Here is a 26,164-nt window from a genome sequence, read left to right on the forward strand (position 1 = left end):
CTGGATGCAGGCATCACGATTAGGGTGTTAATTTGTGTGTTGTTTTGATTTGTTTTCTCCTTAAAAAAAACTAATTTATTTTCCCTGTCGCCTACCCCGGGCAGAGGGATATAGAGACGTAGCAGGAATGATATTGTATTGTCATTCCATGGAATTAAACTGAAGACAGGCTGGAGTTGGGGGAAGGGGATTTTGGTTATTTTCCATATCGATCAAACTCCGGTCGATTAAAGGAAAAACACAAAACTGGGTGCTGGCTTTTTAGAAATCTATTCGATCAGATTAACTCACTGGCACGGGGCAATATTTCGTTCAAAGATACTTACAGTATTTGCAACACTTGCTGTTTGTAATGTTTATTAGGTTTGTAACGTTTGGAGGAAATTAGTTGAGAATCTTTCAGCGTTAAATATCTGTAATAATTTGAAACTGCTTCCCTCCTTTCACTGAAACCAAAACGAAACGACTTTCAAAGTAAATCATCCTTTAAAGCGCGCAGAATAAAATTAGATCATAAACAGCAAAATATTAATTTATTCAAAATAATATATTTTCAAGTATATCAATTTAATCCCACCCCGAATGAATATTAACATCGCTGATTTCATAAAAAGATATCACTCGACAAGTGTGATGCGAGTTTTAAAACATTTAGTTCAGTTCAATTGTTACCCATCAAGTTTGTAAATTATAACCATGTAAATTATAACCATAAACTCCAGAATTACTGGAATCGCAATCCCTGATGGTTCATTTCATTTCTTGTGAAAATTGCTACCGTCCTATATTAATCATGTGGAATTATCTGATGTTACCTCCGCCTCAGATTTTGAGATTAATTAAAGTCCTGTTGTACGGACTGTGGGCATATGACTGTGAATTGCTGATAACACCTTATCGTTTTAACATCAAGGAGCTTTCTCCAGAACCGTGGTGTTAAAGACAGGCAGGAATTATAGCATTACAAAGATGAGTTTTATTGGCAATTTCACTCCCTGATCTGTGATTAATATTTATTTTCTGATTCTGGTTCATTCTGATGTTAATGCCGTTTATATTTTTTCAAATCCCATTTTACACCCGAGCTTTCTCTCTCCCTCCCCACCAACCCCCACAGACAGACAAACACCTCCCTTCAATGTGGGGCCCGCCCCCTCCCGTCTGTAATGTTTAATTTCGATTTATTCGAGGGAGATTCTGAGGGATATCTATTTAAACTTAACTCCGATATTGGTAGATTGATGAGATATGCAGAGCGGGTTCAGGTTGACTCGGCCAATATAATCTCGCTGCATTTTATCGCCTCTAAATAAGACTCACGGAGCCGACTGCGTACTTAGAACTTTGGGTGATTTTTTTTTCAAATCTTTAATGTCTGTTTAAACAAAACCAGATCTTGGCGGCACGAGCGTCGTTAACAGAGCATGATGTATAGGATATGATATACAAAGAAGGTGAGTATGTGTTTGATATACGGTGTTTTTATACATTTCTGATTCACTTGTTACCTTCTATGTTCTGTATAGATCATATATTGCAAGTCAAGCATATGGAATTGTACTTGATGGAGATGTTTACAAAGCTTTTCATTATTCCGTATGTATTGTACAGATTTATATACCGTACATTCGGCATATAATTTAGAATAATGTGTATACATTGAATATGACCAGTCTTGTACCAGTCTGTGACACAGGATCCAATGGGTTATATACAGAGCTGCGTACAAACCAACGATATACGGGAGCTATATTTTGTCTTAGAAGCTATTGAGTCTGTCTATGTATCTCTAACATATAGTTCAAATTATTTTGGTATCATTTTATTTTGAATAAATCAAGTCACGACGGCTCAGTGGTTAGCACTGCTGCCTCACAGCGCCAGAGACCCGGGTTCGATTCCAGCCTCGGGTGAGCTTTGCACATTCTCCCCGCGTCTGTGTGGATTTCCTCTGTGTGCTCCGTTTTCCTCCCACAGTCCAAGGATGTGCAGGTTAGAGCGAATTAGTCAGGGGTAAAAAAAAATAGGTCTGGGTGGGTTACTCTTCGGAGGGTCGGTGTGGACCGAAGGGCCTGTTTCCACACTGTAAGGAATCAATCAAAAAGATAAAAAGGAAAGTCAAAAAGAATCAAATCAAAATAATCGGAACTGTATCTTAGAGAAACATGACATACTCCATGGCTTCTAGAGGGTCAGGATACCTGCATCAGTAAAGACTACAGAAGTGGTTGTTTATATAATTTGGTGTCCGTGCTGTATTTATTAAATCATGTGTACCAGCAAGCTACTATATCGATGTTTGTCTAGAGTTGTGTATTGGGCTCCAGACCAGGCTGTGTTCCTGACCCTGTGTGTACTTGACCCTGGGTTTACCTGCTTCTGTGTATACTTGACCCTGTGTGTACCTGACCCTGTGTATACCTGACCCTGTGAGTACCTGACCCTGGTGTACCTGATTCTGTGTATACTTGACCCTGTGTGTACCTGACCCTGTGAGTACCTGACCCTGTGAGTACCTGACCCTGTGTGTACCTGATTCTGTGTGTACCTGATTCTGTGTGTACCTGATTCTGTACGAGGCTGTACAATGTGCTGTATACCTGGCTGTGTCCAGATTCTGTTTATTTGCTATTTGTTTACGATACACCCGGACGGAAAGCTTCCTTGCTGGGTTGGTGGACGGTTCCGCCGCTACTTTCCCCGTCGCGTTTCAATTCACCTGAAATTTGAAAAAAGTCGAATGTCTCAGAGAGTGTCAGAGAATGAACAAAAGCTGCAAACGGAGAGAGAGAGAATGAGAGAGAGAGAGAGAGAGGATGAGCACGGCTTGCCCCTATTGCCATGGTGCACTGTCAATGGCAACAGGACAGGCCTCTGTTCAAACGCGCCTAGTTCCTGAGACTGCCCTTTTTCATAAAATAATATCTTTGAATTAGGACCGGAGAGACGGGAATGGGGGGGAGGGGGGGAGGGGGGGAGGGGGGGGGGGAGAGGTGAATCTGGGATTATTGCCAGGTTTTGTTTTTCCCTGACGTCTTGGCAGCCCCCTGAGTTTGTGTGTGTGTTTGTGTGTGTGTGGGTTTGTGTGTGTGTGTGTGTGTGTGTGTGGGTTTGTGTGTGTGTGTGTGGCGGGGGGGTTTGTGTGTGTGTGGGTTTGTGTGTGTGTGTGTGTGTGTGTGAGTGTGTTTGTGTGTGTGTGTGGGTGGGTTTGTGTGTGTGTGTGTTTTCAGGCGGTTCGCCTTCTCAGCGCTCACACTCCATTCCTGGCTGACTGCGTGTTTGGGAGTCAATGGTCAGGGTCTGTTCGCTTTGGACGGGACAGCTGCAATTGGACTGGCCAAAGAACAAGGCCTGTGCCGTGCAACAGAGGGAGGAGGCGAATGGGGGTCTCAGAAACCATCCAGGCTGATAATTAGTGACAATATGTGGGTGGGGAATTGAAAAAAAAGGAAAGCCAGTTACCCAAACCCCACGGAAAGCGATTAATTTGATTTTAAACAGAATGAACTGTTGTGTAGAGTGATTAGCATTTCCAGAAGGTAAACTACAACCAGCCTTTTTTGGGTATAAAAAGAGGCAGTGGGACTAAGATGGACAACAAGCCGCATATTTATTTATATTTTGATATAATTGTAACAAAACTCAAATTGGCAATAATATATTAGCGATAAATACAGCCAATTAGAGACCAGGAACATAAATTGTGACTCTCACCTCAGGCAGACCCAACCCCAAGTGAAACGAAATCAGTTATATAGTTACAGTACACAGTGGGGAAACTAAGCAAAGAAACTGAATGCGTCTTTCTGCATGTTCGTGAATATTCCGTTTCTACCGCTCTGATTATGAATAACTGGAAATAATACGGATTATTTGGAGAGACAGAACGCTCGATCAAACAGAGAAATGGACAGAAACTTGTTTGAACTTCTGCAGCGTTCAACAATTTTCTATCCACTTTGTGTAGGGTCTTGGATTATTGGAGTCCACCAGAGTTGATGAATTTTTAAACAAACACAGAAATTGCTGGAGAGACTCAGCAGGTCTGGCAGTCTCTGCGGAGAGAGATACAGAGTTAACGTTTCGAATCCAGTGACCCTTCTTCAGAATTTTCAGCACTGCGCGTTCAGTTTTGCCCTGTAGTGTGGAAGGTTGTATGATCCGTTATAATTCCTAATGCGTTGGTACCTGGATGCATTAATACTACCGTTATACACCTTTTTTTAATAAAACAAAATTCATTTCTCAAGATCTGGACTCACGGAGAGAATTGTAGTCCAGTCCGATTGGATAAAAATTAAAACGTAAATTCACAAGAGCAAAATGCTTGACCGAAATGATATATTTTAATAAGGGCTAATAAAAAATAAGAGACTCTTATCAATCGCTTCCTCTGGTACGAGGAGTAAATGAGAGAGAGAGAGAGAGAGAGATAGAGAGAGAGAGAGAACTACAAGGAGATGTATTTTGTCATCTTCTTGGCTCTGGGATTGTAGCGTTCTGCACCTGCTCCGTAACTCCATCCTGCCGTCCAGTCCCGTGCCTCAGCTTTACACAGCTTTGCATTTTCAATCAACATTTCTTTTTTTCTTTAGAGCGGCTGAAAATGAGGAATCTTTTGTTGCAATCTGACTCCGGCTTTTTAAAAAAAAAACAATTGCAGTGCAATGTCAGATCACTGGCCACTGGCAAACCCTAAAACAAAAGGGACACAGAGACAAGAATAGAAAAAGCAGGTTCCGTTTATTTTAAGTAATGAGATGTCGCTTGCTGCCCGCTGTCAGAATATGGATATCTTTGTAATAGCAACCAGTCCCTGATCCTTTTCATTCAGAGAAGGCGAGAGATTTAAACAGCTTAAAGGGACTGGGGTGTGGGGATGGGGGGGTGGGGGGATGAGCGACCCCCGATCTGAACCGCCCCGCAGCCAAAATAAGCGCTATAACCTACCAATCCGTCTCAAACTACAAACCTGGCTTTGTAATATTGAATATCGCTCTTAAAACCGTAAATATAACATTTAACCGGGGCGCTCCACGGCTGAGAGGCGCCTGTGTTTTTCATTTACCCCCTCTGTTAGCATCTCCCCCATACCCCACGAACCCCCAACCCACACAGAGGTAAATTTAAGGAAATATACCAGTTCCATCTAAAAACCTAACCTCAGGTTAGATGTAGGTGAATTATTTAGGGTTTAGGGCGGCGGGAACTGAGATAACTCAATCTTCGATGATTTGGGAGAAACTGTGTTGAATTCATCGAGACTGCATTATTTTGTCATCAGAACAAGGGCCTTCGAGGGAAAGCCCCTTCCTCCATCACGAACCCACCCCCCACCACAACCTCTCTCAGCTACCTCTCAGCCCCTGTCCTTTTTTAACTGTCCTGTATTATTTCAAAGAGGAAGTGAAATCTAATAAAATTCCCAATTCTCCCTAGTCCAGTTTTTTTTTGGGAGGGGGGGTGGGTTCACTGTAAAACGGGCGGGTGTACACAGGATACGCGAGTGATAGGTCAAAGGGGCAGAATAAGAGAAAGCACCTTGAGGAAACAGCTTAAAATTGCAGCTAATAAATTGCAGTGTGGCATCAGTTAAAAGGTGTTTTATACGCCAGTGAGTGCACTGCAGTTCAGCCCAAGTCAGAGAGAGTGAGAGAGCGAGACATGTATGGGAATAAACATTCACAAGGACTGCAGTTTGTTTTAAAATGTGTAATTATTTCATACACCACAAAACGTTACTGGGGAGCAATTTTTTTTTTGGTTTTCTTTGTTAAAACATTGGACTGGGTCAGCTTCCCTCTCATCCCCCCCTCCCCCCCCCGTCCCCTCGCCTGACTTTCTACCCCGTTAGCGGTAGCACCTTAATCCCACCCAAATTACACAGTGTTGTGGTTTGTATATATCTCATTGATGGGCAGGTCCACGGAGTGATAAAGGACTCACCAAGTGGCTCACATTGGAGAGGACTGTACCGCCAGCACGCACCTCTGCATGAGAGCTTTACAAATTCACTGAAAGGAAGCGGGGAGGGAACAGGGCATAGTTACGTTGTGAGATGCACTTATCCCGGGGCCTAACAAAAAAAACATAATATTAGTACAATCACAATTGTTATTCTTCCATAAAAATAGTTAATCTATGCCTCTCCGCTCCTTTTCATACTCATTGGGTTTCCCCAAAGTGTTATAATGATGTAGACTTTGTGTGTGTGACTGTGTACACGCATCTGTGTTTGATGGTAAATATGTGTGACGGATTGTGAATTCATGTGAATATGTGATTGTGTGGGTCCGTGCCTGTAACTGGCTCACTCTGCGTGACTGTGTGCGTGGTTCTGTGTGACTCTGTAACTGTGTTACTGTGTCTAACCGTGAAATTACTCCTGTGTAACCGTGTAAATAAATGCTTGGGTTACAGCTTGTTGAAAAGGAGACGAAAGTCAATTCCTTGTGTCCCTTCAGTGATATTTAGACCGTGTGTGACTGTGTGTGACTCTGTAACTGTGTAACACTGGGTGTGTTGTATGTAACCATCTGTGTATCTCTGTGACTGTGTGTCATTTTGTGGAACTGTGTGTTTGCTGTGTTTAACTCTGTAACAAGGTTAATCTGTGCGCCACTGTTATTATTTGTATGATTGAGAATTTGTCTGTACCCGTATATGTGACGACTCTGTGACAGTGTGCCTGCGTCATTGTGGCTGTATAAATACTTGAAACACGAAGCTGGGAAGTTTATACTGTGGAGTTTGAGAAATATTAAAATAACTTACCCAACAAATGTATTTTAAGTAGAACTGATTTTCGAACCCAACGCTTTCTTGCAGAATCATGTCTGTGGTACCCACTGCGTGTTTGTCAGGCATCCTACACTGTGTTGGTGGAGGGTTGTATGTATTATGCGTGTTGAAGATTTTGTACAGTATAAGAGAGGGTGTGTGTGTCTGTATGTGTATGTGTATGTGAGTGCGTGTCTGTGTACCTGAGGTGTGCGTGTGCCTGTGTATCTGTGAGAGAGATGTGTGTGTCTCTGTGAGTGTGTTTGAGTGTGTGTATGTGAGTGCGTGTCTGTGTGAGTTTGTGAGTGTGTGTTTGAAAGAGGGTGTGCATGTCTGTGATTGTGTCTGTGTGAGAGAGGGTGTGCGTCTATGTATGTGAGAGAGGGTGGGTGTGTCTGTGTGTCTGAGTTTGTTGAGAGGGTGCGTGTCCATATGTGCGTGAGAGAGGGTGTGTATGTGTGTGTGTGTCTGAGTGTGTGTATGTGAGAAGGTGCGTGTCTTTCTGTGTGTGAGAGAGGGTGTGTCTGAATGCGTGTGAGAGATGGTGTGTGTGTCTGTGAGTGTGTCTGAGTGTGTTGAGAGGGTGCGTGTCTGAGTGTGTTGAGAGGGTGCGTGTCTGTGTGTGAGAGAGGGTGTGTGTGTCTGTGTGTGAGAGGGTGTGTGTGTCTGTGTGTCGGTATGTGTGTGTCTGTGTGTGTGTGCCTGAGTGTGTGTGAGAGGGTGCGTGTATATGTGTTTGTGAGAGAGGGTGTATCTATGTGTGTGTGTCTATGTATGTGTGTGTCTGTGTGTGTGTGTCTGTGTGTGTGTCCATGTGTGTGTCTGTGTGTGTGTCTATGTATGTGTGTGTCTGTGTGTATGTCTGTGTCTGGGTGTGTGTCTGTCTGTGTGTGTCTGTGTGTCGGTATGTGTGTGTCTGTGTGTGTGTCTGTATGTCGGTGTGTGTGTGTCTGTGTGTCAGTATGTGTGTGTCTGTGTGTGTGTCTGTATGTCGGTGTGTGTGTGTCTGTGTGTCAGTATGTGTGTGTCTGTGTGTGTGTCTGTGTGTCGGTATGTGTGTGTCTGTATGTCGGTGTGTGTGTGTCTGTGTGTCGGTATGTGTGTGTCTGTGTGTGTGTCTGTGTGTGTGTCTATGTGTGTATGTGTGTGTGTCTATGTGTGTGTGTGTCTGTGTGTGTGTGTGTGTTTATTGCTGGGGATGAAGTCTGCTCACAGCGAGGGCAGCCTGCGTTCTATGATGGGTATGGGTCCCTGTGTAAATCCTGAGGCTGTTAGACTCTGTTACAGGAGCGGGTACATGCGGGTTTCACCTGAATGTCTGTGTTGCAGTGTAACCCGGAAGAGCTGGTATTGAGCAGAGCGGTACGTGTCTGAATTCTTGGTCCACCTGAATCCGCCGCTCATTGGCCAGTGCTGGGGCCGGGATCATTAAACCCTCCAAGTCCAACAGCCAGCCCCCGGGAGGAGTGCCTGCATTCAGTGCGACTTCGCCTCGGACGGAGAGAGAGAGAGAGAGAGAGAGAGACATCGCCTTCATCAGCCCCCGCGCCTCACCGCCTAACAAGAAAGGTCAGTCACTCAGTTGAAACCGTTTTATCACTCACACACTAGAGAAGGCTGACAATTTAAATCGCCAGTGATCCGGAGGAGGGTGGCGAGATTTAAAACTCACCTTTCCTGCTATCTCGCAGGCCCGGCTCGATCAGATACACGCTGGACCAAAGGTTAACGTTTTACGGCGATAATAACGCTTAGGGTTAACTATCGCACAATTTACATCTTCGCTCGTAACCTGACTGCCCAGAAAAAGCAGCAGCGGCTGTAGCTTCCCCAAGTTAAATAGATTTTAATCTCTTAAATACCCGCGACCAGTAACAAAACCGATCAAGCTCTTCCTGAGTCTTTTAGAACCAAAATCTGAATGCACTGTGCGTAAAACATTAATTTAAAACAACATAAACTGCACCAGACAAGTGTTAAGCCTTTTCTGTTTACAAAGATAAAAAAAAAGATCCAGATTGATAATAACTTCAACAATGTAAATCACCGCGGTCCGTATTCATATAAACCGCGTTTATTAATAAAACCGTATGGAAATGATTAATTCAGGATGGTATGAACAGTGAGGTTAATTTTAGGGTTTATGGAGCGAGAGTGGGATCTGACATATCGGGCTGAAGTTTATTTCAAGTTTAAAACAAAAGTTGAGCTTACAAATATTGTATCAACGTGTGGAACAAAGTGGAACCTTGCCTGTTCTTCAGGAGATTTTTTCTCTGTGTGTGTCTCTCTCTCCCCTTTGCCACAGAATTCCCTCGATTTTCCGTTTCCTCTGAAGCGGCGGACAACCGAAAATAACAGCGAGATTAATCCGAGTTGATTTGTTCAATATTCCGTTCCCCCCTCCCCCGCCCCCAGATTAAAATTGCGTGTAAATTACTTTCGACACGTTTTTTTTTACCTTGGAAGGTTCGCGGCGTGAAATTGCAATTGACATGAATTTCGCGAAGGGCTCGGTGCCGGGTGGAGGGAGGGTGCGGGGGGGCGGGGGGGGGGGGGGGGAGGGTGCGGGCGGGGTGCGGAGTGCAGTTCAGACACTTGGACCGGGTAATGCTGGATAATCCGCTTTAACGGTCCGTTCACTCCCGGGATGAAGGGACTGAAACATTCTGGTTACGGGTTAACCTAGGGCGGGAATCAGCGCTAAGGAATAGTTAGACAGATTCCCTGGTGTGTTAACTGTAACACGGTTCTGGAGTTAGTTTTAAGAGCTCTGTGTGTGTGTGTGTGTCTTTGAAGAGGGTGATGAGAGAACAAAAGCGACCCCCTCCCACACACACACACAGACATCCGAAAGGTGAAAGCGGGGTCATTTGGTATAAAATTGTACCTTTACATCCACCGGTGATCTACTTTTAAAATTCATTTCCAATGTTATCCCCAGTCCCTTTTCAAACAGCATTGTCTCCTTTAAAAATAAATCCATCCAGCCTGTACACAATCGTCTCTGTTGAACATACTCTCAGCATTTTCTGATTTAGTTTTAGGTAAAATGAAATAGTTCGTTCCTTTTTTTTAAATTAATAAAACGGTGTAAGTTCAGTCTCAGGATAACTGACAGGATTTAGTACGGAATGTGTGAGGGACCAGGCAAGGTAACACGCTGTCCAAAGGCGAGATTTAAATGAATTTGCCTGAGTCTTGCTGCTGCTGCTGGCGCTGATGGTGCACTCTGCCTTCCATCTTTAGTTTTATTTTGATGTTTTAGGAAGCGACTTGAATGATCAGGATGCGCGGAGCCCTGCTCAGTGAAACGCTGAGCTTTTCCGAAATGCGCACATTTCGTATGCTCAGGAATCTCCCAAAATTCACGCCAACCATGAGCAATCAAAAACTGCTTTTGTCTCAGTCAGGTCAATGTAGATACAGGGAGTAACAGCGAACAGAGAGAGTTGGGACAATTGGATAAATTGTTAGTTTAATCTGAATGTTTTATTTCCCCTCCACGTGGAGAACTGGGGGGGGGGGGGGGAACACACACGCGTAAGATTCCGTCTCCCGTCAGCTCTCAGTTAGGATTGTATGTATCTTTGGTCTCTGCTTCTAGACTTGTTTTTAGTATTGAGTGAAAAAGAGCCAGCCGGGAGGTGCTGAAGGGAGTATGACACGGTAGAGCGGAGCAAAAGGCCAGTCGGCCTATCGAAACTGTGCTGGCCCTTTGAAAGGGATGATCAGTTAATCCCGCTCTTTCCTTGTCCCCTCACGGCCTTCCTCCCAGTCAGAAATTGATCAAATTCTTTCATATTATTGGACTATCTTGTTCAGAGTATTCCGGATGCCCGCAGGTCGCTGCTTTAATTACTGTTTTGTTAAATCAGTCTTCGTGTTCCCGCTGCTTCTTTTGCCGATCATCTCAGACCAGTCTCTCTCTCTCTCTCTGTGGACATTGACCCTCTAGTCAATGGGAACACTTCCCCTTCTATCTTCCCTCTTCCTCCTGCTTTCAAACACGCACTTGGGCCCACTGATACATAGAGAGGGGGTTAGGGGGTAAAACTCAGTTACTTTGTTCACAAACTGACCGCTTTCCCCAGGACCCCAGTTGAACTGATAACGCCTGAATGTGAATTTAAACTTTTTATATCGGTGTCTCTTGATTCCACAATGGTGCGGGGCAGTTCACTCCAAATTACATATGGACACTAAATACACATCTCTCCCCCCAAATAAGCACAAAATGATTGCGGATCTGATTAAGGGTTCCAGCGAGTTTCGTGTTGGCGAAAAGAATCCCTGGATCTGAGAGAGATCGTAGACGTTTCACACAGCAAACTGCCCGCTCGGGAAGGATGGAAGATCATTTTGAAATGGTACTCGGCTCACATCAGAGACGCAACTAACTTAGATGCGGGGGAACTGAAGAACAAAAACAGAAATTGCTGAGAGAAACTCAGCAGGTCTGGCAGCAGCCGTGGAGAGAGAGAGAGAAACAGGACCTTTTGCGTCTTGTAACCATTCTCTAGTACTTTTCTGTTGCTTCAGACTCCCAGCATCCGCAGTTTTTTAGATTTTTGATTTGTTCGGGGGATTGGGAAATGAATTTTCCGTTTAAATTTTCTCTCTCTCTCTCTCTCTCTCTCCCTCCCTCGCTCCGATTCCTGTCCGTTTCCCCACTTTGAACCCTTTCAGAATCCAGGTTGGGGCCACTTTGTTCAGCGTCCGCACAGGCAGCGCAGTGGGTCGCAATCGAATACAATCGTTGCTTTTCCGTGACTTTTAACTCCACAAAACTGACTGCTCGAAATATCAGCTCGCTATCTCCAGAATTCTAATTCTGCCCACATTTTTATATGTACCGTGTTCAACACACGAGACGCGTGTAGAAATTATTGAGCAATACGGGGGGGGGGGGTAAATTAGCAGGGAGAGAGAGTTTTTTTTAAACAGGAGATGGAAACATTTTCACAGAGTGCTTTCTGAAGTCTTTCATGCCACTAGTAACGTAGAACCGTGCGGCTGTTTTAAAAGCAGACTGTGGACGAAGCACATTCACACAAGAGTAGGCTGCAGACCCTGCTCCCAACTGACTCCCTGCACAATCCACACGCACCCCCCCCCCCCCCCCACCAGTCGCTAAACCTTGACCCCCGGCACAGGTTTGGGACAAAAATATAAGGCGAGATTCCGATGATAGTGTTTGCAATTCCTGCCTCGTTTTACTCGTTCCAATCCCCAGAGACTACCTTCCACCCCCCCAAGAAAAAATTTATGTTTGAAGGGAAGGGGGAGATAGTGAAGATTGGGGGTTGGTGCGGGGGGGGGGGGGGGGAAGAGAAAATTTTCATTTCCTGGTTAAATTTTTGCAAGATAGGTGACGTCAGACCGGCGGCGTCAGGGTGGCGGGATATGTGACTCTGTAGCTTGTATTAAACGGAGTCCCTCCCATTACCCAATTACACACTGCCTTAACCCCCAACCCCTGGCAAAACTAATGCAAAAAGACTAACAGGGCGAGAGAGAGAGAGAGAGAGAGACCCTGGAGGCATTGGTGTCCCGACTGCGTCTGAAAGTGCGCACTTTATGTGGTTTTGTTGACAAAAGTTAATTCAATCGAACCTGTAAAAGTGAGTTACAATGACGCCCCCCTCCTCCCCACCCCCAGCCCGCTTCATGTTTAATCTGCCACTCTGCTCATGACACATTTACAGTGTACTTCAATAAAGTTACAAACAATTGCAGGTCATAGTATTGAACAAACAAAACCTATTTAATTCATTCTTTCAACCCGTCTCTGTTAAAGCAAAAGATGTTGATAAACAGAATGACTTAGTTACCCGGTTTATCAAAACCACGCGGTTGCGTTTATAGTTTGGTTATTTTCATGGTGGCAGTAGAAGATTTGTTTAATTTTGAAGTTGTAAACATACAGATTATTGTATATATATATGTGTGTGTGTGCATGTCTCTCTCTCTCTCTTTCTCTCTGAGAACCAATGAGGTCTTGAGCTGGCTTCCCTACAGTTCGCCCTCTCTCATTGGCTGCCTGTCGTTATTATTGACGGGTGTTTCACACTATGTTTACGGACCAGACTGGGCTCCTTGGCGCCAGTGTGAGGCATGGAATGGTTTCAGGAACACAAAACCCAGTGATGCTTTGCATTTTATCAGCCTTTCGCCCAGCGCCCCTTAATACATTCTGTCTCTCATTCTGTGTCTCCCTCTCCCTATAAACCGACTGCAGCAACACAAGATTATACAGCGGGGGAACTATTTTGTTAGCAGTCCGGACTTGTTAAACTTTCCAAAACTTGTGTGAGTATTTATTAACATATCTTGTTCAAATTATGCATTTGTTTATCGGCCTGGCTCTCTCTCTCTCTGTTGTAGTTAAGCTGTTTGTGAACTAACTGCTCTCTCTCTCTCTCGGTTTTGTCTTGCAGGTGCGAGTTACTCCGTGTTAAATCGTGAGGCAGCAAGTCCATTCGGCCCGTCCAAAGAGTTTCAGTTTTGCTTTAACTTTGAAAAAAAAGTCCCATCTCCTCCTCCTTCCCTCCCTCACCTTCCCCCCCTCCCCCCCCCCCAAAAAAAAAGGAATAAGGAGAGAGAGAGTGTGTGTGACCCATTTTGGAAGAGGCTATGGAAGTGGCTGCAGAACAGTCTCGTTGGATGAGCCATCACGCCGTCCTGAACAGCCAACACCCGGAATCTCACCCGAACCTTTCTCACAACTACATGGAACCCAGTCAGCTGCTGCCCCCGGATGAGGTCGATGTGTTTTTTAACCATCTCGACAGCCAGGGTAGCCCGGTCTCTCCTTATTACAGCAACTCTCCGCACGCCCGAGCCACCGTCTCATACCGGCAAGCCCACGGTGAGAGACATTATTATTGAACACCCCCCTAACTAACAGCCCCCCCCCCCTTACAAAGACGCGACCCGTGCCTTGATTTCGATCCGAAATACCTCATTTTCTCGATACGTTTCACTGTTCTGAGCTGGTCATCGATAAAAGCAGGAGGAGGGGGCGAGTTTGTGTGTTTTTTTTTGGTTTGTTGTAAATCCTCTCCGGGGTTTGGCAAAATTGTTAACAAGAGAAGTGGGGGGGGGGGGGGGGTGTGGGAGAGGAAGAGAGAGAGAGAACAGGCGAACAAAACCGTCTACTTCCCGGATATGAAATCAAAAAAAAAGAGATATTAGAATTTCTCAGGTTGTGGAAAATAATCTTTCGGTTTGAAGGTGAAGGGGAAGGGGGTTGGGGACGGGTGGCTCTAGATCAGCTCCTCTCTCTCTGTCTGTGTGGAGTTTAGAAGTTTTTGGAGGTGACTTTTTGATTTGGTGAGGATGTTGGCTGAGTGCGTTTATTGAGCGAAACAAACACATCGACGTTAACGCCGGGGAATGTCTCACAAATTGTTTGCAGCTCGCCTGACGGGTGGCCAGGTCTGTCGGCCTCACCTCCTGCACAGTCCCGGGCTGTCGTGGCTGGACAGCGGGAAGGCGCTGGTCGCGGCTCATCACCACCACCACAACGGCACGGCATGGACCGTCAGCCCGTTCAGCAAGGGAGCCCTGCACCCAGGCGGCCCGAGCGGCATCACCGTGTACCCGGGCAGCGGCTCCACACCGTCCCTGTCCCAGGCAGCGGCGGCAGCGGCGGCGGCGGCGGCAGCAGCTCACTCCAGCCCCCATCACCTCTTCAGTTTCCCACCCACACCGCCCAAGGACGTGTCGCCGGATCTGGGCGCTCACAGCTCGGTGTCTCCCTCCAGCTCAGCGGCAGCGGCGGCAGCAGCAGGTCGGCAAGATGATAAGGGATCCATTAAGTATCATGTGTCTATGGCTGAGGGTATGAAACTGGAATGTTCTAGAACTTCTATACCATCGCTTGGAGCGAGTGCAGCTTCCGCTCACCACCCTCTCCCTACCTACCCTGCCTATGTTCACGGTGCCCACGATTACAGCGGCAATCTCTTCCATTCAAGCGGTCTGCTAGCCGGCGCCTCCTCTAATTTCACACCTAAATCCAGGAGCAAAACACGGTCATGTGCCGGTAAGCAAGTACCTTTTTAAGTGGGTGGCAAACATTAAAAAAAAACAATTCTATCTTAAAATAAACTTTGTTTAAATATCTTTCACCCATTGTCACGGGTTAATCTTCCAGCGTTTTTTAAAAAATATATATACATATTTAAAATTAAAACACTTTGAATTTAATAGATGAAATTTGACTATTTCAGCTTAAACATCCCACTCCATTTCTCTCCTTTTATTGGCGTACAGTTTATAATTAACCTACACTATCAGAAACTTAACACAACTGGAATAGTTTAAAGAGACCATATTACTGTTTTAATTTTTAAAAATAATATTGACATAAAGTAGGTTTGTATAATATAATCTTAAGAGAAAAAAGGCGATTCGGAACATTTTAATTGAAGTTTTGCATCTCGTTTTCAGTGTTTGTTGGGGGGGGGGGCGGCGGATGGGGGCTCCTAAATTTCTAAAATTAAACCTTTAAAAATTCCTCAGTGAATATTAAGTCGTTTTTTTTTCCAGTCCGAGTAATGACAGGCCTTAAATCATTAAATAAATCGCCGTCTAGTCCGATTAAAAGTTTCACAACTAGGAAGGGGCTGGGGGGCGGGGGGGGGTTATTGTTAAGAAGGGAGTGTTTGGACACGCCACCCCCCCCACCCCTCCCAGAAACCCCCTCCTTGTTAAATCCGACTCGGTTTCTGTTCCGTTTGGCGCTCACTGTCTCTGTCACTGATCCGTGTGAGCCCAGTCAGTTTCTCTTCCGCTGGCTGTATCCTGGAGGGTCTCAAACGCCAAGTCACTTCAAGGGAATGACCGGACCGGTCCCCAACCTGAGCTGAACCCCCTAAACAACACCCCCGCCCGCTCCCTCCTGATCCTTAAAAGGCCGCTCATCCCTCAGACACAGATTTGGTTTCCAGTCTGCACTCTCTGAGCCATCACATTTCCAAATCGTATAATTATTTTTTTTTTAAATGTGAAACTGCTTTTGTTTCTGTTGGTGTGAAATAATACTAATTGGATACATTTCTTAACACACAGGAGGGTCAGATGTGGGGAGGTGGGAGATATAATTTTCTGTGTGACCGATTGGTAGAGAGAAAGCAATTTCACTCGCAAAAGAAAAGTCACGAAGGGAATACTTTCTCGTCAGCTACTTTTATTCTTCAATGGCGGTAGATTCTGGTCTGGTTTACACCCAGGCCTATCTCAACCAATATCGCTCCGTGTATTTCAATCAGGTTTTTAAACAAGTTGATTTGGAACTTCCTCTTAGCTTTTCTGGGCTGCACGAAATCCACCGTCCCAATAGCACGCTGCCCTGAGCAATGTTGTAGTTGAAAACAAGATATGAAACAGTGGGAGTTACAGAATCTGAGATTTTTATACAAATATAAAACAACGAACCACGGCTGCTGACAATCTGAAACAAGAATAGAAATTACTGCAGAGGCTGAGCGGGTCTGGCAGCATCTGTGGACAGACAGGAACAGGGTTAACGTTTTGTACCCAGTGAGCCACCTTCAGATCTCCAGATTTACTGAGTTTGTTTCTGAAATTAGTACAGATAGCATTGGACCTCAGTTTAAAAAAAAAATAAGCCCCATTCCTGGCGAATTGAACTAAAAAAAATTGCTTTAAAAAATAAAACTGTCTTCGACCTGGAAGTCAAGGATGTGTTTTCACTGCCAATAATTTGAAATTTGGGTTTGGTGATTCTGGAAGGGCAAGTGATTGCAAGGGACAGCTCAAGCTACCGTGAATGGGGAGGGGGGTGGGGGGTTATGATGGGAGTGGTTCCAGACAGTTGGAACCTACAGAAATATTCAGATCTCTCTGGCAGAGGCTCGATTCTACAGGAGCACAGTAGATGCTGGAGTCTGCAGTAAATGCGGGCCCGCTGTCATCTCCGACATTGTTGTTTTCAGCTCGTTTCCACAGGGCACGCTCTGGGCCGGTGTGTGTGTGTGTGAGTGTGTGTGTGTGTCTCCACTGTCACGTTTACTGTCATCACGTTGGCTAAATCTTATGTAAATAAAGCGTAATATTTCCAGGGTATAACCTGTCCATTAGCGCCTGGCGTCCTCCGCCTTAAATACTGTATCAAGTTGCTCTTGGACAAACACAACTTCCCCTTAAAGCAAGAAGACTACATTGTGTGTTCATTTACAGTTCTGTCTTTTTTGGAGGGCGGGGGGGGGGGGGGGATGTGGAGGGAAAGTTTAAAAATGCTAGTCATTCAGTTGATTGAGTAAACGTTGAGGATGTAACCAGACGACAAATACGAGCGACAGAAGTGGCGAGTGAACTTTTTTTTAACCAATCGCCTTGACAAATTCAGAGTTAAAAATCACACAACACCAGGTTATAGTCCAACAGGTTTAATTGGAAGCACTAGCTTTCGGAGCGCTGCTGCTTCATCAGGTGATAGATGAAGGAGTGTCGCTCCGAAAGCTAGTGCTTCCAATTAAACCTGTTGGACTATAACCTGGTGTTGTGTGATTTTTAACTTTGTACACCCCAGTCCCAACACCGGTATCTCTAAATCATGACAAATTCAGTGCATCGTTGGCCTGGTTTGACTCTGGCTCTAGAGATAATAAATGCTGATTTCACGGGTTTAATCAGCCTGCCTGTTGGTAGAAATCGGTTTAATCCCCTTCCCCACTTCCACCTGACTAAGGAACAGCGCTCTGAAAGCGACTGCTTCCAAATAAACCCGTTGGACTATAACCTGGTGATTTTTTAAACTTTGTCCAGTTCAGTCCAACACAGGCCCCTCCACATCATGTCCACCTGCCCCTGATTGAATCTTCCACAATTAATATGTTTTCTGAACGAAAGGTGACAATTCACCATTTCACTTCGTGTGTTTTAGCCTGGCCTCCACACCCCACCCCCAACCCAAAAAGAATCAACAGAGTGACGAGTTTTTATTTTATTTAGAAATCACAATTTGATTGCAAGGGAACAACATGGGGGCGTTAATAGGAGGAAAGTATTTGGAAACAGCTGAAGGTGGAACACCAAAACCTTCTAACCTCCAGCTTACTTTGACAGTGTCTACACCATGCGCCTTTGTCGGTTACATAGAAACCTTGGATTTCCTGTCCTATGGTTGGACAGTAGGAAATTCTGAAATAAATGAGCATGATGTGACTGGGCGTGAGCTGATGAGATATTGATTCGTGCATTTGATTCCTGGCTGGCCAGTGATGTTTTGCTTTCCCATTTCTCCCTGATTTCAGAGGGACGAGAGTGTGTAAATTGTGGAGCTACTTCCACCCCGCTGTGGAGGAGAGATGGAACGGGACATTACCTGTGTAATGCATGTGGCCTTTACCATAAGATGAACGGGCAGAACCGGCCCCTCATTAAACCTAAAAGGAGATTGGTAAGTCTGGCAAGTGTATGACGCTGTGATGATAGCTTTGACCTTGTTTGTGATTCACTGTTCCAAAATGGGTCCCTGAACAAGGTGTATGAGAATAGGCACTGGGATTCTGGGGGTAGAGGGACTCCCGGGTGTGTGTGTGTGTGAGAGAGAGAGAGAGAGAGTGTGTGTGTGTGTGTGAGAGAGAGTGTGTGTGTGTGAGAGAGAGAGAGTGTGTGTGTGTGTGTGAGAGAGTGTGTGTGTGTGTGTGAGTAATTATAACAAAACTGTTACCAGAAACCACCACAATGACCAAAACAGATTGCTAATGATTCTAACACACAATTCAACAAGCGCTGTTCCCATACAAAACTTTAACAAGTCCCCAAACGAGGCGCGCTTAAACAAGACAGTGCATTTCAAAAGCACTTTTTTTCTGATAGAAGTAACTCTGCACGGTAGGCCACCTGCCTGCCCTACATTCACCTTAGCCGACCCAGAAATATTGCAAAGTCATTCGCTCCCTGCCCTGCAAATTTATGAATCAGTCCGTACTAATCAATTTTAAAATTGAAAGGGGACGGTGAAGATGGGTAAAATGTTGGGTCCCAGAGGAAAGAAAATGAACTGGTGCAATCTCTATTTATCTCTCTAGCTGTTAAACCGGAATAAAACGGTGAGACCAAAACCAGATGAAAAATAACGATTAAATTCATATTCTTCTGCATTCAATATTTATTTTCTTTCTAATTGCAGTCCTGTAATGAGACAGTATCTGGACGTATCCATTTTATGTGCTCCCAGAGTGAGTGAGTGAGTTGAGTGTGTGTGAATATATTTATTTTTTTAAAACAACTGTTTTCTTTGTGGTAATGGCCAATAATTTGCACTTTCGTTTGGGTGGTTTTAAATAGCCTTTATAAATACTGACAGCAAGTTCCGAACCGGATGTCTGTTTGTTAAAGATAAGGAACTAAGCTGGTTGTGTTCCGTGACCAGCGAGAGAGAGAGAGCGAGAGATCTTCAAATTGGTCCCGACCAGACTTGTTATAAATTCTGCTTAGAAAGTGTGGGGGGGGGGGGGGGGGGGGTGAAAAATCAAATCAGACACTTTTTTTAAAAAACCTCACTATCGCCATTCGGTTCATTTTAAGTGAAAGGAGTTAATATTCTGCAAAATAATGTATAAGGAAAATCGGCGTTAAGTTTCTCAATTGTTTTTGATTGTAACGGCCCGAAATCTCCGGCGGGTTTTTTTTGTTTTAACACTGGCTGCATGTAACAGCCCAATGCAGAGAATTCAACTTCAAACAACATTTACACCAACCCCCTCCTCGCCAGGTCCCCTTCCCCTTCGCCGTCTGCGCACGTCAATGTATTTGGGACAGGGGGTACTGAGGGAGAGAGGGGTTGCAATTTTTAGTTCTACTCAATAATATCTGTGCCTGGAATTTTTGAATAAGCACATTTATTCACAATACCGCACAGGTCTTGCAACGTTTCCCACGTACGCACATGTTTTATATATAAACAAGTAATCCGGGGACATTATGAACTGGGGGGGGGGGGGAATTGCTGAGATGTTAAGACGGTTGGGCTGCAGGATAAAGGGGGGGATATGAAATTGGGGTGGTGGTGGGGTTCTTGTCCTTCCCAACATCCCCCCCCCCCCCAACAGCGCCGTCTGTGCCGGGGATGGAGGGCGGGGACTGTGGTTAAGACTAAGTATTCTGTGTTATTAGCAATGCAGAAATGGGGAAAGTTTTCTAGATTTAATGGTTTTTTTTCCGCAGTTATATAAACCTCCCCCCCCATTCTCTCCCCTTCCCCTCTTCATTCTTATTCTACTCCTCTCCCTTCAGAATGGGCAGTCCGAATGAAATCTCCCCTTTTTTTTATTTCCCTGTAGTCGGCCGCTCGGAGAGCAGGGACATCGTGCGCTAACTGTCAGACCAGTACTACAACCCTATGGCGGCGGAACGCTAACGGGGACCCGGTGTGTAACGCCTGTGGCCTTTACTTCAAACTGCACAATGTGAGTAACCAGGTTACAAAAAGAAACAGAAGTTCATGATCCCTCTACCTGTGTGTGTGTTTGTGTGCGTGTGTGAGCGTGTTTCTGTGCGTGTGTATGAGTGAGTGTGTGTGAGCGTGTTGTGTGAGTGAGAGTATGTGTGTGTGTGTATTGTGAATGAGTGTGTGTGAGAGAGCGTGTGAGAGAATGTATGTGCGTGTGTATGAGTGTGTGTGAGCGTGTTGTGTGAGTGAGAGTATGTGTGTGTGTGTATTGTGAATGAGTGTGTGTGAGAGAGCGTGAGAGAATGTATGTGCGTGTGTATGAGCGAGTGCGTGTGAGCGTGTGTGTGTTTGTGTGTCTGAGCGTGTTGTGTGAGTGAGAGTATGTGTGTGTGTGTAAGTGTGTATGCGAATGAATGTGTGTGAGAGAGAATGTATGTGCGTGTGCGAGAGAGTGTGTGTGTGTGAGTGAATGTGTGTGTTGGGGTGGAGAATTGCTGATTGAATGAATCCACACCTAAGTGGAAATTTACAGGGAATCACAAGTTCTGAAGAAGGGTCCCTGGACCCTAAACATTAAGTCTGTTTTCTCCCCAAAGATGTTGCCAAATCTGTTGAAATTTTGTAGCAATTTTTGTTTTTATTTCAGATTTCCAGTGTCTGCGCCTCTTTGTTTAAAAAATATTTTGGTAATTACCAGGGTTCTGATTGTCGGCGTGCTTTTTTTGTGGAGAGGGAACAGTACAACTCCGATAAATATTGTATCATATTTTGGAATGTATTTCTGCTCCCTGTACTCTAATTGGCTTGGTCTCGTTCCGAGGTTTTCAAAATGCATCTTAAATTAAGCAGCAGTCTGACTTTAAGAGCGTTTCTTTAACGATAAATGAGTGCTCCTTAATAAATCATATGGTTATGCAGTTCAACTAATTCCAACCTTTGTGCGCCCCAAGTTACTTGGAAAGATAAAATTTTGGGTAGTTGCCCGTTGACACAGCTACCCTTTAGTCGATTAACTGGACAATGATATTCAGCTCCACAATTACATTGACTGAATTGACTCAAAATTAAGAAACCTGACCTGTGAAATCGACCAGCAGGAGTCAACGGACCAAAAATAAAAATAAAATTAACCTCTCTTTTCAACATAATAAATTTTCACTGAATGAGAAATCTCCCGACTGTTTTCATTCTATTCCCTGCCTAGCAACAACCACCTTTGGGTGAAACATCAATAGTTGGTCATCACAGATTGGACCCAAAGTCAATTAGCTATTTTCACCAGATTTGAAGGTCAATTTTTATTCTTTTCCCTCTTACAAATGTCAAGTTGAAAAGCTTTTTTTTTGTTGATTACTCTCAGTTAGTGTTTCACATAACTGCTCAGATGAAAGAAATCATTATCTGACAAGACGTCAGTAAATTGTTAGGCTTTACCATCCAAAACAATTAACTTTTCCCAGTTTGTAAATCGGGCTGAAAAGGCAATTTTCTCTCGATTCTGCAACCCTTGTGTTTTTACTCCCACCTGTCCGCCCATTTATTTATTTTCATTGGACTTCAGAGGAAAATAACAGAGCCTCCTGATTGGCCCTCTTTAAAAGTCATAGTCGCTTTGTTAGTTTTATTGTTTAGAGTGCCCTCATGCCTTCACCATTCAGTGAATCCCGGGCCCGAGGCAGTCTGTCACAAGTGCCATTGTTGAGGAGATTATAGGAACATGAACAGACCATTCAGTCCATCAGGCCTGGTCTGCCATTTAATATGATCATGGCTAATCAAGCACTTTTCCCCGAACCACCACATAACCCTTTGTACCAACCTCTACTTTAAATTTGTTCCAATACTGAGCCTCCACAGCCTTCTGGGGTAAAGACTTCTAGAGATTCACTACCCTTAGAATAAAAGTAATTCTCTTCATCTCTGTCCTAATCAGCCTGCCCCTAATTTTAAAGTTGTTCCACTCCGGTTCTAGACCCCCAAACCGTGTGAAACATCTTCCCTGCATTCACCTTGTCTAATCCCTCCTTTGTCTAATCCTGAAGAAGGGCTCATGCCCGAAACGTCGATTCTCCTGCTCCTTGGATGCTGCCTGACCTGCTGCGCTTTTCCAGCAACACATTTCCAGCTCTGATCTCCAGCATCTGCAGTCCTCACTTTCTCCTCTAATCCCTTTTGAGTATTTTGAGGATTTCAATGGGATCACCTCCCGTTCTTTGAAACTCAAGACGGGCCCAGTTTGTTGCTCCATAGACAGTTCCATCATCCTGGGTACAAATCTGGTGGATCTGTGCTGGATGCCCTCCACGGCAATAATATCCCTCCTGAGATAAAGAGACTGAAACAACACAGAGTGCAGTGCGGTCTCACCTTCTCCTATACAACTGAGGCAAAACATCACTAATGCCAGGGGCTGTAATATAATGGGTACTACTGTCTGAAGCCCATGAAGTAATAGTCAGACCGCTGCTTTCCACTTGATTGTGAATTTGAGATGTGGCCCGAGGTGGTCAGTTTTGGAGTTTGGTGAGCTCATACCTTTTCTTCATGGCAAACCGAAAGGACGTTGTTGGATTAATGTTCTTATTGATTCAAGTCCTGGTTTTAACAATGCCGCTGCTATGACCCTTAACAAAGAGTTGGGGGGGGGGGGGGTGGGGGATTTGGGCATTCGAGAATTGGAGAAGGTGGGAGTAGTGAATTATAATTAAAGAAATTGCCACGTCCCAATATAGCTGAAGGTTAGGTTTACAACGTGACTGTCGGTGAATTTAGGTCAGGAAGATTCGCTTAATAACAATGAAAAACACTTTGTGTGTTTTGTATGCTCTCTGACTGTGGGCCTTCAGCTTTCTCTGTGATATAATAGGGTACTAGGGAGGATAAATCAGAAACCCCGAGCTGCTTTTTATCAACAGCACAGTTAATCTCTGTACAACTCACCTCATCCCGACTGGTGGAAATAGGATTCAATTTTTGGAATTCCTTGGTTCAGAACTTAACCTCTTTAACAAAGTAATAAAAACAGAAAATGTGGAAAGACTCAGCAGGTCTGGCTGCTTCTCATGGAGGGAGAAACAGGGTTAATGTTTCAGGTCCCTTGATCATTTCTGATCATTTAACAAAACTGAAAGAAGTTGGAAACAACAGTTTTGAAGCCAGTGGAAGGGTGGAGGCAGATATTTGGTGACTTGTTCAGATATCTCGTTTATTTCAGTGTCAAGTTTTATCTGATTTTTATTCAAAATCATTGGATTAATTAATTGTTTTAAAGGCACAAGCTGATTTTGTTAATGTACTGCATTTATATTTTACGTTTGTTAATGAAAAGAATGGTGTTGAAAGCGTAGGGGTTAATGCTCCTTCTTTAAGACAGAATGTTTTGGGTTTAAGTTTCAATTGAGACAATTGAATACAAAATCCCATATCCAACAGCGTAACACTGATGGTGATCCGCAATCTTGGAGGGTCATTGCTAAGGTGGAGACACAATGTTGGAGGGTCAATACTGCGTGAGTGCCACACTGTCTGAAGGTCAGTAATGAGGGAGTGCTGCACTGTCAGAGAATCAATACTGAGGGAGTGCCCAGCACTGGGAGCTCTGTTGGAGGCCCAGTACTGAGGGAGTGCTGCACTGTCAGAGAGTCAGTCATGAGGGAGTGTTGCACTGTCAGAGAATCAATACTGAGGGAGTGCCCAGCACTGGGAGCACTGTTGGAGGCCCAGTACTGAGGGAGTGCTGCACTGTCAGTAAGTCAGTACTGAGGGAATGTTGCACTATCAGAGGCGTCAGTGCTGAGGGAGTGCCGCACTGTCAGAGGCTCACTGCTGAGGGAGTGCTGCACTGTCGGAGGGTCAGTACTGAGGGAGGGCTGCACTATCGGAGGGTCAGTGCTGAGGGAATGCTGCACTGTCGGAGGGTCAGTGCTGAGGGAGTGCCGCTCTGTTAGAAGGTCAGTGCTGAAGGAGTGCTGCACTGTTGGAGAGTCAGCTTTCTTTCTTTGTTCACAGAATGTGAGTATTGCTGGCTAGCCTTGTGTTTATTACCTGTCAAACATTGCCACGGAGAAACTGTTGGTGAATCAACCTCTTCAACTGCTGCGAACCTTGTGATACCCTCTCTACTGTTAGGGAGGGAATTCTGGGATTTTGACCCAGCGACAATGAAGGGATGGCAATATTTTTCCAAGTCCGGATGGGGAGTGTCTTGGAGGGGGACTTGGCGGGGGTGGTGTTCCCATGTATCTGCTTCCCTTGTCCTTGTAGATGGAAGAGGTCGTGGCTATGGAAGGTGCTGTCTGAGAATCTTTGATGAATTTCTGCAGTGCATCTTGTAGATGGTACACACTGCTGCTACTGAGCGTCGGTGGGGGAGGGAGTGGATGTTTGTGGATGTGGTGCCAATCAAGCGGCTGCTTTGTCCTGGATGGTGTCGAGCTTCTTGAGTGTTGTTGGAGCTGCCCCCATCCAGGCAAGTGGGGAGGATTCCATCACACTCCTGACTTGTGCCTTGTAGATGGTGGACAGGCTTCAGACAGTCAGGAGATGAGACAATTGCTCCAGATTTCCTTGTTTCTGACCTACTGCTGTCGCTATATAATTGATATGGCTGATTGACTTCAGTTTCTAAGCAGTAGTAACCTCGATTCAGTTCCGTTTCTCGACAATAATAATCCTCAGGAAGTTGACAGTGTGGGATTCAGCAATGGTGATGACGTTGAATGTCACGGGGTGCCGGTTAGAATCTCCTCTGTTGATGTTGTCATTATCGGGCAATTTGTCGCACAGATAGTATTTAGCACTGATAACCCCAAACTTGAATATTCTCCCGGTCTTTCTGAATATGAACAAGGACTGTGAGAGAGTGCTGCAGGGTCAATGCTGAGGGAGTGCTGCACTGTCATAGGGTCAGTACTGAGGGAGTGCTGCACTGTTGGAGGGTCAGTGCTGAGAGAGTGCTGCGCTATCAGAGGGTCAGTACTGAGGGAGTGCTGCACTTTGGGAGGGTTAGTGCTGAGGAGGTGCTGCACTGTCAAAGGGTCATTGCTGAGCGAGCACCACACAGTTGGAGGATTAGTGCTGAGGGAGTGCTGCACTGTCAGAGGATCAGTACTAAGGGAGTGCCACACTGTTGGATGGTCAGTACTGAGGGAGTGCCACACTGTTGGGGGGTCAGTACTGAGGGAGTGTTGCACTGTCACATGGTCAGTACTGAGGGAGCACTGCACTGTTGGAGGGTCAATACAGAAGGAACACTGCACTGTCGGAGGGTCTGTACTGAAGGAGTGCCGCTCTGTAAGACGGTCAGTGCTGAGGAGGTGCTGCACTGTCGGCGGGGTCAGTACTGAGGGAGTGCAGCACTGTCGGAGGGTCAGTGCTGAGGGAGCGCTACACTGTTGGAGGGTCAGTGCTGAGGGAGTGCCGCACTTTCGGGGGGTCAGTACTGAGGGAGTGCCGCACTGTCAGAGTCAGTACTGAGGGAGCACTGCACTGTCAGAGGGTCAGTGCTGAGGGAGCGCCTCATTGTAGGAAGGTCAGTGCTGAGGGAGTGCCGCACTGTTGGAGGGTCAGTGCTGAGGGAGCGCCGCACTGTCGGAAGGTCAGTGCTGAGGGAGTGCTGCAACTGTTGGAGGGTCAGTGCTGAGGGAGTGCTGCACTGTTGGAGGGTCAGTACTGAGGGAGCGCTGCACTGTTGGAAGGTCAGTGCTGAGGGAGTGCCGCAATGTTGGAAGGTCAGTGCTGAGGGAGCGCCGCACTGTCAGAGGGTCAGTGCTGAGGGAGCACCACACTGTCAGAGGGTCAGTGCTGAGGGAGTGCTGCGCTGTTGGACACTCAGTGATAAGGGAGTGCCACACTGTTGGAGGGTCAGTGCTGAGGGAGCGCTGCACTGTTGGAAGGTCAGTGCTGAGGGAGCGCCGCACTGTCGGAAGATCAGTGCTGAGGGAGTGCCGCACTGTC

The 26,164-nt window shown here is 45.4% G+C and overlaps 1 protein-coding gene across 6 annotated transcripts in view; it reads left to right on the forward strand.

Moving 5' to 3' along the window:
- Positions 1-1,262: 1,262 nt before the first annotated feature.
- The window catches only part of gata2b (GATA binding protein 2b), a 32,372-nt gene continuing 7,470 nt past the window's right edge, over positions 1,263-26,164 (forward strand). Inside the window, exons 1-7 of one of the 6 annotated variants that reach the window (XM_072581790.1) lie at positions 1,263-1,454; positions 8,110-8,349; positions 13,022-13,092; positions 13,221-13,651; positions 14,201-14,830; positions 18,066-18,211; positions 20,100-20,225. In XM_072581790.1, the coding sequence (XP_072437891.1) occupies positions 13,417-13,651; positions 14,201-14,830; positions 18,066-18,211; positions 20,100-20,225 (1,137 nt within the window). In that variant the 5' untranslated portion in view covers positions 1,263-1,454; positions 8,110-8,349; positions 13,022-13,092; positions 13,221-13,416. Of the gene's footprint in view, positions 1,455-8,049; positions 8,350-10,524; positions 11,151-12,513; positions 13,093-13,220; positions 13,652-14,200; positions 14,831-18,065; positions 18,212-20,099; positions 20,226-26,164 lie in introns of those variants that run through there. The other 5 variants (XM_072581789.1, XM_072581791.1, XM_072581792.1 and 2 more) reach the window with 5 other exon arrangements.

This window comes from Chiloscyllium punctatum, chromosome 12, assembly GCF_047496795.1.
Source record: "Chiloscyllium punctatum isolate Juve2018m chromosome 12, sChiPun1.3, whole genome shotgun sequence".
NCBI lineage: Eukaryota > Metazoa > Chordata > Chondrichthyes > Orectolobiformes > Hemiscylliidae > Chiloscyllium > Chiloscyllium punctatum.